The sequence below is a fragment of the Bubalus kerabau genome, chromosome 15 (assembly GCF_029407905.1).
Source record: "Bubalus kerabau isolate K-KA32 ecotype Philippines breed swamp buffalo chromosome 15, PCC_UOA_SB_1v2, whole genome shotgun sequence".
Lineage (NCBI taxonomy): Eukaryota > Metazoa > Chordata > Mammalia > Artiodactyla > Bovidae > Bubalus > Bubalus kerabau.
The window spans coordinates 54,124,990-54,142,360 of NC_073638.1; the positions used below are offsets into that span (position 1 = coordinate 54,124,990).

Genomic DNA, 17,371 nt, shown 5'->3' on the forward strand with positions numbered 1-17,371 from the left:
CTCTTATACATGGGATTAAAGGTAGACCCTAAATTCACTCATTCTTATTTTACATGTATTAACTGAGGACTTACAGTGTTCTAGGCACTGTGTTAGGTGCAACAATCTGATGAATTTGGATGTACTTTAAGGCTACAAAGTTCAGAGCCAGTTCTTAGATCTTAGACCGTATACCTTAGGCTCCACTAAGCTGTCACTAGACAATGCCCTTCTTAAAGCAGCCAGCAGACCTCTTTCGGAAATCTCTTTACTTTCAAGAAGCATTACTAAATTACTGTTAATCCTTCAACATGCAATAATGGCCAGAATACTTACTAATATTGTGACCTTGGGCAGTTACCCAACCTACCTGAGCCTCCATTTTCATGACTGAAAAATGAGTTTGATATCTAACAGATTTCTGGGAGGACCAAATAAAATAATGTCAGAGAGGGTATCTCACATGGTGCTTGTCACAGAGCAGAGGTGCTCAAACCTAAGAGCTAAGGCTATTATTCATCACTTACCACTGACAGTGAGTGTCCTTGCTGACCTCTCCCCAAGTCTGGTCAAGTCCACATAGGCTGAGCCAATCCAGCTGTCTGTCTGGTGGGGCCTCTCCACACTCTCATTGCCATAAGCCCGCCACACCTGGATCTCTAACCTCTCCTCTCTGAAGTACCAAAGCAGTGATGGGTTTCTAGTGACTTCTGCTCTTTTGGATGCCTTGAAAGTAACCATGACCTGCTTTTTGTTTGTAGATTCCTTAGGCTTCTTGAGAGGGGTCCAAAAGCCTTCGTGATCATATAGCTTGTAGCGGAGGTAGCAATATGTATTCTTATGAATGTGGTTGTGGCCGGCAAGCAGCACGCAGTGAACGGGCAGCCAGAGCCTCGGGGTGGAGATGGTGACTGTGGCTGGCTCCTCTTCATCCATCTTGACAAAATCCTTCAGATGACTCTCAAAGCTCCAGCCCAACAGCTCAGCAGCTTCCAATACCCGCTCTCTGTCTCCAGGATGGGTGAAGGAGACTGAAAGCTCCAGACCACCCACAATCTTCTGCATGAGTTCCAAGCCATGAGGCAGGGCTCCCTCTTCTGGGAAAACGATAGGATACCATCCTGTGATCCCTTATGAGAGAAAAGGAAGATTTTTAATTATTGTTTTAAAAGTAAAAAGACTTTCTGCCTAAGAGCCACCATCACCCTGGTCCAATATAGAAAAGAAAACATAAACCCACAATGCACTGAAGTTTGTTTCATCTGACCACTGAAAGACAATGAAATCAGGTGGAAGAACAAAGGTTAGGAGCCGGAAGATCTGAATTTTCTCCTTGGCTCAGCCCAAAATTAGTGGTTCAGTCTGGGTAAGCCATTAATTTCTTTTAGCCTTATTTCATTACCTGACAAATGGGAAAAACAGTGCCAATCTTGCTTACCAAAGTTATTATGATTGTCAAATGAGATAATGGTTCTGGAAGAGCTTTGAAAGAGAATTAAAAATGTGAAATATTATTATGATATGATGAGTACAATGGAGAAGGCATGGGACAGGATGAGGAGATCTGAGAGATGTCTAGCCACAGGTCTTTTACCAAGGGAACCGCCACTTACTGAACACATACAAAGGACCAGGCACTAGACTTCAAAATAAAAATTTTAAATATTAGCTACTTGTTACTGGGTATCTATTATGTGTCAGAAATTCTCTTATGCTTTATACATATTGTGTTCTAAATTATTTCAGTTGTGTCCAACTCTTTGTGACCCTAAACTGTAGCCCGCCAGGCTCCACTGTCCATGGGATTCTCCAGGTAAGAATACTTCAGGGGTTGCCATGCCACTCTCCAGGGGATCTTCCTGACCCAGAGATCAAACTCATGTCTCTTATGTTTCCTGCATTGGCAGGTGAATTCTTTATCACTAGCGCCACCTGGGAAGCCCTGATACATATTACATCACTTAATTTTCTTGATAACCCTGTCAAGTTCTGAGGATTAAATAGGACAATAATCCATACTTTACAGATGAGCAAATGAAAGGTCAGAGACCTTCCCAAGTTGTTACAGCTACCAGGCAGTAAAGCTAGGATTTGAATCCAGGTATAGCTGGCTTTAAAGTCTACAATCCACCTATTGTAAGTTCATAATATCTTCTCTAGAATCTTCAGGATCAGATTTGTCTACACTTTTAAAAATTTTCAGATCTCAGAAAGGTTATATGGTACATAAATTGAATACTATGTACTAGTCAGTGGTCACGTAGGTCAGGGGTTGGTAAACTTATTCTGTAAAAGGGCAGATGGTAAATATTTTAGGCTTTTCAGCCATACAGTCTCTGTTGCAGCTATTCAGTTGTATTGTAGTGAGAAAGCAGACACAGACAATATGTCAATGAATGGGCACAATGTGCTCCAATAAAACTTTATATAATCAGGAAGTGGCCTAAGTCAGAAAATAAAGACTAAACAGTCTCATGTCAGTTGGCGTCAGGTTTGGCTGCTTATCTAACTTAAAAAAACTTGTAATTTTCTGAGCTTTTTGGATTTCATAATTATGTAAAGCAGTTTATAGACTGGTATAATATTCACAGCAATTTTCTGAGATTTTATTAATTAAAATTATAGATGAGAAGATTCAGACTTATTGAGATGAATTTGCCAAAGCTCACTTACGGTGTTATGATTTAACGCATTTAATTTTGGGGGGCCTTCCAAGTTTTCATTTATAAAATGAGGATGCTAAAATGAGAATGTAGATCTCCAAGACTCCTTTTAACTTTAGTCTAAAAACCTACAGCTTTGGTTTAGTAATTTCTCATCACTGGGTATTAATTTCCTCACAACCAAGTGGTTCTTAACATTATTTGGTCACAGATCCCTTTGGCGGTAATGAAAGTTGGTCCAGAAAAATGCTCAAATATAAATCCACAAAGAATTTCACACCATTTTAGCACTTAAGAACTGCTGCATAGGATCGTTCCTCTGGCTCTGTGATTCTATCATTGAGATTACTGGCAGGAGGAAACAAAACAGAATGTTCACTTTAGAATAACTGACTATAAAGACAAGTGCTACATTCCAAATTGTCAAAAGGTTTATTTCCAAGTGGTTAAATTTGTGAAGATGGGATTTCTCCGATGGTGCCTATTTGCTGTCAAACTCTGTAGTAAGTTTCAGAAGGAAAGAAACCATGTGGCCAGCCCTGTGCAGAGATCTTTTATATGTACAACTTCATTGAACGCTTCACTAATGCTGCAAAGATCCTATTACTTCCATTTTTAGAGATTCCATTTAGAGAGCTGAGAGATGAAGTGACTTGTCCTAGATCACAAAAAGTGACAGAAGTGAGATTTGAATGCTTTATTAAGCTTTAGACTTCTTTCTGGCAGGCACATAGTATCTGCTTATTGAGTATTGCTCAAATTTCAATTCACAGTTAAAACTGGGAGATGTGTGCTAAATTTTGGAAAATAGATCATATAATCCTAGGGAGGAAGATAGGCAAAAGAAGGAAACTTAACATTTACTGAGTGCCTACTATGTGTCAGGTACTTTACATATCCTATCTCACTGAGTCCTACCTCATAGACTTGTTACCATGAACAGTCTCCATCTATAAGGTAAGTGGGACTCAGAGAGGTCAAGGTCACTGAGTTAGTAAAAAGCAGGATGGGACCAGTATTTCCAGACTGCTGTCCTGGTGGTTGTACCTTCTTTCGGGTCTCTATCTCGCAGCCTCATTCGTTCTTCAGTCAGACAGAAGAGTATAGTGAAAAAGAATGGGCAAACCTGAATTTGATTTCCAGGACTCTACTACGTGGCTGTGTGGTTCTGACAAATCACTTAAACTCTGTGAGCCTAAATTTTCTCATCTGTCAAACGAAGATAATCCTAGTATCCCTGACAGTAAGAGTTACCCTGAGGTTCAAATGAGATCTGAGAAAATATTTTACAGAGTGCTATACAATGCAATAGGTATTGCCATATTTATTATAAGTAGTATCATCCTCATTCCCTTTCCTGGAGGAAGATGACAGTACAGTGTTTTGAGCTTCTCTGCTTTATTAGAAGACTTCTGAAATAACTAGCAAAGGACTTACAATATTTTTGAGAAAACTTCTGAGGTATTTGGCAGAATTGAGAAGTATGTGCTAAGGTGTCTCCCCTCTACCCTACTCAATTTCTTGCAAGAGAGCCAAACAAGATGATCTCGAGCAGGGAAGTGAACAGGAAAGGATAGGATCAGAAACTGATAATCCAGGATTCCTACCAGATCTCTTCATCAGCAGATCTTTTGTTGGAATCTTTACTACTCCAAGCAGATAATCTTTGAATGAGTGGATACTGGTTATATCACTGGCTGTTAAATCAAACAAAAAAAAAGGGAAATTAGTTGGTGGTCTACTGACTAAAGGGCTTGTGTTACAATACAGCCATATGAGAATCCATTTATACTCAGTCAATTTCAGTGTTGAAGGGCATTAGAGATTATCTTGCTCCAGTCAAATCTTGAATGCCTTCTAAATCATTTAAATTAAATCATTAAGTATGTGTATACCCACACTTATGTAATTTTACTTTGAAAAATTCAGGCATACAGAAAAGTTACAAGAATACTTACTAACTCCTATATATCCTTCACCTAGATTCACTTGCTAACAACTTGACACATTTGCTTTACTCCTCTACATTCTCTTAAACATACTCAATGCATATTCTACATATTTTTGCTATATCCTTTAGAAGTAAGTTGGAAGCGCTATACCATTCAAAACAGAACCCTTTTTAATTGTGATTATGAGCCATTTGTCCTCACCTGACTTGGTATCTTCATGATAAACAGCAAAAGTAACTTCTGCAAACTCTAACAGCTCTGCCAGGAAACAGGCTTCTCCACTGCAGTGCTGAGTTACCAAGTTACATGAGAACTCACTGTGATGGGAGAACTCGGGGCAGAAGGAACAGGCCACAGGGCGGGTTTGGCGCTGTTCTCCCTTGGGCAGGAAGGACAGATGAGTGGTGACAAAGGCATTGACCCCGACTGTGGCACTAAACTGCAGAGCAGGTTCCTGCTCAGCCAAAGCCCTGTAGGGGAGAAGGGTAGGAATATCAGAAATGAGAAGGATGCAGTATCAGAAATCAGTAGACTGCCTAGGAACATTACCATTCCCATGAGGCCACCAAGAACACTCACAGACCAAGTGTTTCCTATCTAGGCTTTGGCAGGGCCACAGTGTTTTTTCTTAGCAATAGAGATGTCACAGCGTATGTGTGTATGAAGGGGACAATATTCATCTGCCTAATAGAGTGATACTACAAGGACATTCCACTGCCCTGGTCTGGCTTCTTGCCCTTTTTGCTTGAAAGTACAACACAGATCAGATGCAGGATCATATATGAAACGAGTCGCCAGTCCAGGTTCGATGCACGATAGTGGATGCTTGGGGCTGGTGCACTGGGATGACCCAGAGGGATGGTATGGGCAGGGAGGAGGGAGGAGGGTTCAGGATGGGGAACACATGTATACCTGTGGCGGATTCATTTCGATATTTGGCAAAACCAATACAATATTGTAAAGTTTAAAAATAAAATAAAATTAAAAAAAAAATGCTTAATACCTGCCAAAAAAAAAAAAAAAGCAAAACTGTCTGCCATCTAATCTGACTTTCCCCATGAGTTCCCAGAGAAACTACTGAATTTCTTATTTATTACTAAGTCTCTCTGAGATCTGAGTACTGAAATTCTGAGTCCTTTTCTGTCAGATCAGTTCAGTTCAGTTGCTCAGTTGTGTCTGCCTCTTTGCAACCCCATGGACTGCAGCACACCAGGCTTTCCTGTCCATCACCAACTCCAGCTTACTCAAACTCATGTCCATTGAGTCGGTGATGCCATCCAACCATCTCATCCTCTGGAGTTCCCTTCTCCTCCTACCTTCAATCTTTCCCAATGAGTCAGCTCTTCACATCAGGTGGCCAGAGTATTGGAGTTTCAGCTTCAACATCAGCCCTTCCAATGAACACCCAGGACTGATCTCCTTTAGGATGGACTGGTTGGATCTCCTTACAGCCCAAGGGACTCTCAAGAGTCTTCTTCAACACCACAGTTCAAAAGCATCAATTCTTCGGCACTCAACTTTGTTTACAGTCCAACTCTCACATCCATACATGACTACTGGAAAAACCATAGCTTTGACAAGACTGACCTTTGTTGGCAAAGTAATGTCTCTGCTTTTTAATATGTCAGTTACACAGTAACTAATTGGCTGGGTCTTACCCAGAACAGGTACTCCATTATACATAATTTCATGCCTCCATGGCTTTTGCACATGTTCTTCTCTTTGACTAGAATAATTTTCAGCTTTCTTGGGCATTTTGATTAACTCCTACTCTTCTTTCAAGACTCAGATTATTTTGAAGGGTCCTGAATGCCATGTTGAGCAAGCAGGTTGGACCTTATCCTGTGGACCACTACTCTAGAACGTAGTGAGTACCATCTAGGGGGTTCAGAGAGTAAACTATTTGGGCATAGGAAAAAAATTATTAAAATTTCTAGAGTTGTTATTTCATATATTAAAGTTTTACTACTCTTTACAATATATATATTAGTATAGTAGTATATGAAGATGACTCATACATGAATAAGTATCCATATATTTACAGAGTATGCTAGTTTTTTTAAATGATAGGAATGTAGAATTAAAATTAAGAGACCACTGTTACTGACGATGAGAAACCATCAGAAGTTTGACTATATGGTAGAACATGATTAAAAAACCGCCCTGGTATCTCACTAAGATGTTCCTGAGTGGTTACTGTAAAAGTCTATTTGGAGAATTAAGTGAGGAAAAGTATTAATTAGACTGATCATATTACCAGCTACTTTCACGTAAGATTTCACATGGCAGTAATCCCAATAGTTATTTAGTGACCATGAAGTTAAAGGTAAATATTCTGACCCTTAAGTTGTAACAGGGACCAAATTAAGCAGCATTTGCTTCTTTTTTGAATTCATGTTCAAAGTGAGCTAGCTTGCTTCAGGATCATGATCTAGTTATTCTTTAAAATATATTTTTATATTTATTTATTTGGCATGAAGAACTATGGACAGAGGTTCATGACACTGTACAGGAGGCAGGGATCAAAACATCTCCAAAAAAAAGAAATGCAAGAAGGCAAAATCATTGTCTGAGGAGGCCTTACAAATAGCTGCAAAAAGAAGAGAAGTGAAAGGTAAAGGAGAAAAGGAAAGATATACCTATTTGAATGCAGAGTTCCAAAGAATAGCAAGGAGACATAAGAAAGCCTTCCTTAGCAATCAATGCAAAGAAATAGAGGAAAACAACAGAATGGGAAAGACTAGAGATCTCTTCAAGAAAATTAGAGATACCAAGGGAACATTTCATGCAAAGATGGGCTCAATAAAGGACAGAAATGGAAGGGACCTAACAGAAGCAGAAGATATTAAGAAGAGGTGGCAAGAATACACAGAAGAACAATACAAAAAGATCTTCATGACCCAGATAATCATGATGGAATAATCACTCATCTAGAGCCAGACATTCTGGAATGCAAAGTCAAGTGAGCCTTAGGAAGCATCACTATGAACAAAGCTGGTGGAGGTGATGGAATTCCAGTTGAGCTATTTCAAATCCTAAAAGATGATGCTGTGAAAGTGTTGCACTCACTATGCCAGCACATTTGGAAAACTCAGCAGTGGCCACAGGACTGGAAAAGTTCAGTTTTCATTCCAGTCCCAAAGAAAGGCAATGCCAAAGCATGTTCAGTCTACCACACAACTGCACTCATCTCACATGCTAGCAAAATAATGGTCAAAATTCTCCAAGCCAGGCTTCAACAGTACGTGAACCATGAACTTCCAGATGGTCAAGCTGGATTTAGAAAAGGGAGAGGAACCAGAGATCAAATTGCCAGCATCTGCTGGATCATCGACAAAGCAAGAGAGTTCCAGAAAAACATCTCTTTCTGCTTTATTGACTATGCCAAAGCCTTTGACTGTGTGAATCCCAACAAACTGTGGAAAATTCTGAAAGAGATGGGAATACCAGACTACCTGACCTACCTCCTGAGAAATCTGTATGCAACAGATTTCAGATTGCAACAGGAAGCAAAAGTTAGAACTGGACATGGAACAACAGACTGGTTCCAAATCAGGAAAGGAGTACGTGAAGGCTGTATACTGTCACCCTGCTTATTTAACTTATATGCAGAGTACATCATGAGAAACACTGGGCTGGATGAAGCATAAGCTGGAATCAAGATTGCTGGAAGAAATATCAATAACCTGAGATATGCAGATGACACCACCCTATGGCAGAAAGCAAAGAACTAAAAAGCCTCTTGATGCAAGTGAAAGAGGATAGTGAAAAAGTTGGCTTAAAGCTCAACATTCAGAAAATGAAGATCATGGCACCTGGTCCCATCACTTCATGGGAAATAGATGGGGAAACAGTGGAAACAGTGTCAGACTTTATTTTTGGGGGCTCCAAAATCACTGCAGATGGTGACTGCAGCCATGAAATTAAAAGATGCTTACTCCTTGAAAGGAAAGTTATGACCAACCTAGACAGCACATTAAAAAGCAGAGACATTACTTTGCCAACAAAGGTCTGTCTAGTCAAAGTTGCGGTTTTTCCAGTAGTCACGTTTGGATGTGAGAGGTGGACTATTAAGAAAGTTGAGCACGAAAGAATTGATGCTTTTCAACTGTGGTGCTGGAGAAGACTCTTGAGAGTCCGTTGGACTGCAAGGAGATCCAACCAGTCCTTCCTAAAGGAAATCAATCCTGAATATTCATTGGAAGGACTGATGCTGAAGCTGAAACTCCAATACTTTGGCCACCTGATGCGAAGAACTGACTCATTTGAAAAGACCCTGATGCTGGGAAAGATTGAAGGTGGGAGGAGAAGGTGACGACAGAGGATGAGATGGTTGGGCAGCATCACTGACTCAATGTCCATGAGTTTGAGTAAACTCCGGAAGTTGGAGATGGAACGGGAGGCCTAGCATACTGTAGTCCATGGGGTCACAGAGTCGGACACCACTGAGTGACTACACTGAACTGATTTATTTGGCTCTCCTGGGTCTTAGTCACGGCATATGGGCCCTTTAGTTGCAGCATATGAACTCTTATTTGGGGCATACAGGATCCAGATCCCTGACAAGGGATTGAACCTGGGCCCCCTGGATCGGAAGCATGGAGTCCTAGCCATTGGACCACCAGGGAAGTCCCAAATTCTCTTTCTTAGCTGTGCACTTGTTATGTGCTGGAACGATGCTCTGTGGTGGGGGTACAGAGAAGAGTTCAGGCAGTGTGTGCATGCAGAAGAATTCACAGCCTAGTGGAGGAAAACTCATGTCTACACGTATTGGAAACAGACTGCTATGTGCTGCAACATGGAGCTAGTAGACAAAGGACAAAGCACCAATTCTATCAACATGTAGGGAGAGATGGAGGAAGGCTGCAAAGCCTTGATGAAAACGGAAGTTTGTTTAGAGGACAAAATAAGGAAGAACATCCAAAGTAGAGAGAAGAATGAGCAATGGAGGCAAGAGAAGGCCATGCTGTTTATACAGAGAAACAGTATTTCAGGCAAAGAAAACAGCAAGGCAAAGGCCCTGAGGGGAAGAAGAGCATGTGGGCAGAAGCAATAAAAAAGCCAGTGGCTGGAGTGGAGTGAGCAGAGCAGCAACTACCAGGAGCAGAGGAGGTCATAAAGATAATGGAGTCAGATCATGTAGGGTCTTACAGGCATTTAAAAGGCTCTGGTTTTTACTCTAAATGAGATGGAAAGGCATCGGTGGGTTTTAAGTAGATGTGTGTCAAGATCTATTTAAGTTTTCATAAGCTCACTGGCTTCTGTACTGACAACAGACTAAAGGGGAATGAGCCAGAAAAACAGAAGGTGGTACTCAGATTGAACATGAGACTATAGAGGATCTGTAACAGTGATTGGTCTTGGCATGGTTGGAGGGCATAGGGTCTGACCTTGGGTTAAGGGGTGAGTAGAGTAGAGGGCTTCCCTAGTGGCTCACATGGCAATCTGCCTACAACGGGGTAGGTCTGGGTTCAGTCCCCGGGTCGGGAGGACCTCCTGGAGAAGGGAATGGCAACCCACTCCAGGATTCTTGCCTGGAGAATCCATGGACAGAGGAGCCTGGTGGGCTACAGTCTATGGGGTTGTAAAGAGCCGGGCATGACTTATGCGACTCAACATTAGCAGCAGCAGGGTAGAGGATAAACTGCTGGGCAAGCTCAAGGAACTAAGTTGCTAATAACAGTTAAAACAGCAACATGTGCAAGTGATTTATTCACTTATAGTCCTACGTGCTTTCTTAAGAGAAAAAGAAAAGAGCAGAATTGTGGTTAATAAACTGAAGATTGTACCCAAGGAAGTTTTATGTTATCTGAGCATCACAAATTACATGGACTGCAGTGGAGAAAGGTTTGGTTTGAGAATTGCTTCTCTAAGGTGAACTTACTTGGCTGCTGCTTGTAAACCACAGGCTCTGATAATCTGGACTGAGATGGAGACAGTTCGGGCAGCAAGAACTCCCTCTGCTGTCCCTGGAGTACGCCTGTACCTTAGGCCCACATCCAGTAAACCTGAAGAATGAGGGTGAAAGGAAAAACCAAATGGTTGGTTGAAATAATCTTCTGTTCTACCAAACCCTAAGTCCTAGTCAGGAAGGAAGGAAGAGATATAATCCTAATGAACAGTAAGGGGCCTCAGCAGTGAAACAATCTGTCTATGGTCAGAATCACATTATATTATTGTACTTTAGGATTAATAAAGCAGAATAGAAGTCACAATTTTCACTTTATATCTATGAAAACTATGGCTCAGAGATTCAACTGCTTGTAAAAATCCCATAACTAACAGAGGCAGAATGTAATCCCAGTTATTTTTATAGAATTGAGATGGACTCTAACCTTTGTTTTTAAAATCTTTAAAAGATTTTCACACTCACACATTTCTATCACCCTCCTACTACCATCACCTGAAACACCTTCACATGCCATCTTTTAATAAAAATTCTCCTGGACTTCCCTGGTATTCCAGTGGTTGGGAATCTACTTGTCAATGCAGGGGACATGAGTTTGATCCCTGGTCCAGGAAGATATCATGTGCTGCAGGGCAACTAAGCCCAAGTACTATAGCCACTGAGCCCATGTGCTCCAGAGCCTATGCTCTGCAACAAGAGGGCCCACACACCTTAACAAAGAGTAGCCTGCACTTTCTGAAACTAGAGAAAAAGTCCACATAGTAACGAAGACCCAGTGCAGCCAAAACTAAAAATAAACTTTGTTTTTAAATTACTTATTTCTGACTGCACTGGGTCTCAGTTGCTGCATGTGGACCTTCTCTAGCTGTAGAGAGTGGGGGCTCCTCCTAGTTACGGTGTGCAAGCTTCTCATTGCGGAGGCTTCCCTTGTGTGGAGCACAGGCTCTAGGTTCACGGGCTTCAGTAGCTGCAGCATGTGGGCTCAGCAGTCCCAGCTCTCGGGCTCTACTTGCTCTACAGCATGTGGAATCTTCCTGGACTAGGGATCAAACCCATATCCCCTGCACTGGCAGGTGGATTCTTATCTATTGTCCACTAGAGAAGTCCCCAGGGAAAGCTTTAAGGAACAACAGAACAAGCTGATCAGTGAGGGTCAGGAGGAACAACTCAATCTTAATCTAACAAGATAAAGCCTTTGTTTGGGCAGATACTGTCCAGGAAGAGCGAAGAGTAACTTGATTTATGAGGCTAATTCTAGTTATTCATGATGTATTTGAAGGATAGGTCATCTTGCTGGAACCATTAGGATAGAATTCAAAACTCCAATTCTAACTAATCCCTTCTAATTTTAAATCCTGACTCTCTCCTCACAGTGAATTTCCACTTCATGCTATTTTCTTCCAATCCTACATCATGTTGCCTTGGAATAATAATTCTCTGAGTATACCTACATAATACTTGGGATTTGTGTCATGAGGGCTTGTCAAATGCTACTGAAGTTAAAGGTGAGATGAGACAAGCAACATTTATGTACACAGTCTACATAACTATGAATTTTCTAAAATTATATTCAAAATTTGCAGTATGTATTCTACTCTTTTTCTAAGAGAAGGTGCCTCAGTTTTTATCAAATTCTTAAAAGGGTAAGTACCACAAAATGTGAAGAATCACTAATTTAGAGGGAAAAGGGACATTCACATATACTGACTTTGAAAGGGAAAGGTAGACGTCTTCAATTACCTGATGACTGGTTCCTCAGTTCTTTCCTATTCTCAAGCCTGGGGGTTAAAGGGAGATTAAAGGTCTGTATGCCCCCATCCTCACGGTGCTGCATGGTTACCAAGGCACAGATCCTTGATAATGGCAAGGTTCCTTTGGCGACCATCTGGTCTCTCACATTAGGATAATAGTATCTGTAAGCCACAAAAGCACAAGCTGTCAGTTCAAAGAATTAGGTGGACGGATGATTCAGTCTGCTCCAGGGATAAGTTTTCAGTATCTAGTTTTCTTTGGAGCCCGATTGTTCTGTATTTGTGGTATGCAGCTGTGGTTGTGTCTGGCTGGATTTACTGCCCATAACCTGCAGGAGGAACCCCATAAATTATACTCTGTGTTCAAGACAAAGCCCAGCTTCTCACAGGTTTTTGGCTGAGGAATCAGCATCTGGCTTTGCCCTTTGGGAGTAGCCGCTCCTGACAACATCCATCCTGCAGCACAAGTAGTTCTGTGCCATGAGTGGAATTATTATTTCACAAAGGCTAGTCTTCTGGTGGTGGGAAGAACAGATTACAAGAAATGAGTCTAGAAGTGAAGAGACCAGTTAGGAGGGTATTACAATAATTGAGGCATGATATAGCAAGGGCCTGAACAATGTAAGGCAAAAAGAGAAACAGAAGAAAGGTGACTAATACATGTTAAGTGACAGTAGGAGATAAAAGTGAAAACTTCTCTTCCAAATGTAAGTAGTGGTTAGAAGCAAGAGATACAAACTGCTCTCAGAAGCCTAATAATTTAATAGATTATGGTAAAAGCTGGATAAGAGTCACTACTAAACTCCTAAATAATATTAAACAGGGCAGAAGGGGCCACTTTGCTTACAGTTCAACCAGGGCTAATTAAGGGAAGGATGCTCTATGACTATGCACTTCTTTCCTAGGCACAGGAATGGATTATCCATACTGTACCTGCACCAGATTTCAAACTGGACTCCACCTCCAGGGACAAGCCCATGCGCAGAGAAGGCGCTAAGCAGGAGCCTTTGCACTGGAACCTCAGCTGGCAACAGGAGAGAGTGATGGTGTTCGCTGTTAAAGACAGGGTCTGGAACACAGAGTGTGGCTGCAGATCTAAAAGGCTTCAGGGTGATTCCTTTGGAAAAGAAAAGAAGTTTAGAATAACTCAACACATCATTAAGTGCTTTAAATGTAATAAGAGAGAATGTTAATATCCAGTATTATTCAATTTTATCCTCATACTAGACTGTAGCCCACCAGGCTTCTTTGTCCATGAAATTCTCCATGCAAAATACTGGAGTGGGTAGCCATTCTCTTCTCCAGGGGAAAAGAAAGCAGGTATTTCTCCTGCTACACAGATGAGGATATGGATACCTTGAGGTTACACAGTCAATCCAAAGGTCTTAGAGCTAGTACGTCACAGACTTGGAACCAGAATCTGTATCTTCTGACTGCATTACTCCCACCAAGGTCCACTTCCTTAGTAGCTATGGTTCCCTAAGGTGCCATGATAATACAGAAGAGATTCCTTTGTTGGTGGACAGTGTGTGAGAGCTCCAGCACTTTATTTTCTTTACTTTCTTACCAGCACTTATTAATCTATTTAAAAATATATATATAGCCATCTCAGCAAGTATGAAGTGGTACCTTGTGACTGTTTCAATCTTTATCTCCCAAGTGACTAATAGTGTTAACCATCTTTTCATGTACTTTTTAGCCATTTCTATACAGACGAGTGTCTATTCAGATCCTTTGCCCATTTTTAAATTGGGTTGTCTTTTTATTACTGATTTGTTAAGAGTGCTTTATATATCCTGGGTACAAGTCTATTATTTGAACCTCAAAACTAATCCCGGCAGCATTTTCACAGTTACTTAAGGACATGCTCAGAATGACAGAAAATTTGAGTCCCCCAACTTGCTCATTCCCAGTTGCAATCAAACAAGGCGACACTCTGCACTCTTGTTTGAGCTCTCAGAGATGACCAGAGGCTAGAGACAGTAAGGGACAGTACAATGTAGTGCAGGAACTCTACACTAAGGCCAGCTGGACAGGGTTTAAATGCCAACCTTGGCACTTGTTAGTGGGGTGGCCACAGTCACTAACACTCTGAACCTTGCTTTCTCTTCTGTAAAATAAAGACACTAGAATCTACCACGGTAAGTTGCTTTAGGATTTAAGATTATGATCTATGTGAGATATGTATGTGTACATATTTCCCCTAGTAACAATGGTTCAATATTCTCTTAATTTAGCACTCTTGATGACCTTACAGGATATAATTATGATGGATAGTAAGAATCAACTGTATGTTAATAGTAAGAGTGAATAGGCTTGTAAATGATGTTAAATGAGACAAAATATAAATGATTGATGGATTTAGGTAAAGGGTATATGGGAATTCTTTGTACTATTTTTGCAACTTTTCCATAAATTTGAAATCAAATCAAAATGTTACGAAAAACAATTTAAGAAAAGCAAAAACTCAGGGTATCTCCTGCATTGCTCAGGTAAGACTAGAAATACTGAGGAACACAAGACTCCCTCAGGAAGAAAAATCTCTAAGTCTATTCAATAAAAGAGCCACAGAAGAATAAGAAGGCCTAATCTCCCAAACCTACCATTTTCAAGGAACTCAGGTCCTTTCAGCACATTGGACTGTGAGTCTTGAACTGGGAAGTAGTACTGGACATAACAATCTGCTTCTCCCCAGACTGTGGCCTGAAGAGGGGCAAGCCCTTTAACCTTGTCTACAAAGAGTTCAAAGTGGTGCTCCATCAATCCATTTCCATGGTCCCCTGCCTATGAAACGAAACAGAGATGCTGGTGAGCTTTAAAGAGTAATTTGTATAGAGTGTTCATGCGTATTATCTGTATAGTCTGAGAAGAGATGAAGAAATAAGCAGATACTTAATATTCATTGTGTATAAATCTCACAACTGCTCACTGTAATCAGATCAGGGAGCATTTACTCTAGACTGTGAGATTTGGTCAATATTAGGAAATCCATAAATGTAATCCAATGCACTAACAGAGGAAGGAAAAAAGTGACTACCTCAAATAAAGGCTGAAAAGGTATTTGATAAAATTTAATCAGATGTTTCTGATTCTTTGTATGCTAAGAATAGAAGGCTATTTCCTTAACAGGATAAAGAACACATATTTGAAGCAGCTAAGTATTAATTACGTTAATTATTGTTTTTAATGACACTAGGAATAACACCGAGTGTTTATTAGTGGAGAGGTAGTAAATACACTGTTCCTGAAGGTACTTCTAATAACAATAATGCATTTATTACTTATTCTGAGCCTTGCATTTATTAATATTAATTTAACAGCCAGCAACAGAGGAACCAGGGTCTGAACTCAGGTAGACTGACTCCACAGCCAGTGTTCTTTTCCTCAGTTCCAGACAGCTGCAGCAGACACTAGATAAGTGATTATTGGGAATACTCACCAAAGGGGAATTCAGGATTCAGATAAGGGTCAGACTGTATGATTTTTATATGTTTAAGTATCTAACTACTAACCCAAAATATGTGGAACAGAGATTGCATTAGGTCTTTGCCTTGGAATCTAAAAGCATATGAGTGTGAAAGCTGTTCAAAAAAGTTCCTTAGGGAAGCAGAAAACTTGTACTTTGATTCTCTAGAGAAAAAGAGTACAGGCTAAAAAAAAAAACCCCTCAGAATTATAGCAGCTTCTTAATATAACCATGCAGTATTATAGTAATTCAGTTCTGCAGACACTGAATTGGATAAGAGACACTGAGTGTAGAAGCAGGAACAATTTATTTGTGTTCCAAATCAGAAAAGGAGTATGTCAAGGCTGTATATTGTCACCCTGCATATTTAACTTATATGCAGAGTACATCATGAGAAATGCTGGGCTGGATGAAGTACCAGCTGGAATCAAGATTGCCAGGAGAAATATCAATAACCTGAGATATGCAGATGATACCACCCTTATGGCAGAAGGCGAAGAACTGAAGAGCCTCTTGATGAAAGTGAAAGAGAGTGAAAGAATTGGTTTAAAGCTCAACATTCAGAAAATGAAGATCATGGCATCTAGTCCCATCACTTCATGGCAAATGGGGAAACAATGGAAACAGTGGCAGACATTTTTTGGGGCTCCAAAATCACTGCAGATGGTGACCGCAGCCATGAAATTAAAAGACGCTTGCTCCTTGGAAGAAAAGTTATGACCAACCTAGGCAGCATATTAAAAAGCAGAGACATTCCTTTGCCAACAAAGATTCGTCTAGTCAAAGCTGTGGTTTTTCCAGTAGTCATGTATGGAGGTGAGAGTTGGACTATAAAGAAAGTTGAGCACCGAAAAATTGTTGCTTTTGAACTGTGGGGTTGGAGAAGACTCTTGATAGTCCCTTGGACAGCAAGGGGATCCAACCATTCCATCCTAAGGGAAATCAATCCTGAATATTCATTGGAAGGACTGATGTTGAAGCTGAAACTCCAATACTTTGGCCACCTGGTACAAAGAACTGACTCATTGGAAAAGACCCTGATGCTGGGAAAGATTGAAGGTGGGAGAAGGGGACGACAGAGGATAAGATGGTTGGATGGCATCACCGACTTAATGGACATGAGTTCGAGGAAGCTCTGGGAGTTGGTGATAGACAGGGAAGCCTGGCATGCTGCAGTTAACGGGGTTGCAAAGAGTCAGACATGACTGAGCAACTGAACTGAACTGAACCTTTTAAGGACTTCTTTTGTGTTCACAGTAACTTTTTTTAACCTTCGGTATGAAATTTAACAAAATCTAAGTTTACATTGCAATGTGAGGACCACATAATGCCTAAAAAAGGCTTGGGAATATTAAAGAGATGAGCTTTATTTGTACTTTTATGTCATTTTTAAATTAACTCCACTATTATCTACTGATAGACATGAATATAAAATAGAAAAAGTTCAGAGTTCATAACAAATAAATAATAGCCTACTAATAGATATTTTCCTAATAGTTCTTTCTCTGCTAGAGGCAATCAATTTGTCATTTAGATTCAGATTAAAAAATATAACATACAGTGGAGACTGAGATTTGGCTATTCTAGTAAAGACATCAAATATAAGATACAGGAGCACATGATATAGTGGACTTAAGAGTCAGAAGACCTGC

The 17,371-nt window shown here is 40.5% G+C and overlaps 1 protein-coding gene across 1 annotated transcript in view; it reads right to left on the minus strand.

Annotated features, from left to right (window-relative positions):
• Positions 1-17,371, minus strand: part of C2CD3 (C2 domain containing 3 centriole elongation regulator) — a 127,116-nt gene that overhangs the window by 48,224 nt on the left and 61,521 nt on the right. The window contains exons 17-23 of the mRNA XM_055549070.1: positions 14,857-15,037; positions 13,187-13,370; positions 12,243-12,415; positions 10,479-10,602; positions 4,796-5,064; positions 4,250-4,339; positions 507-1,109 (exon numbers count right to left, since the gene is read on the minus strand). Of these exons, the coding sequence (XP_055405045.1) occupies positions 507-1,109; positions 4,250-4,339; positions 4,796-5,064; positions 10,479-10,602; positions 12,243-12,415; positions 13,187-13,370; positions 14,857-15,037 (1,624 nt within the window). The remainder of the gene's footprint in view (positions 1-506; positions 1,110-4,249; positions 4,340-4,795; positions 5,065-10,478; positions 10,603-12,242; positions 12,416-13,186; positions 13,371-14,856; positions 15,038-17,371) is intronic.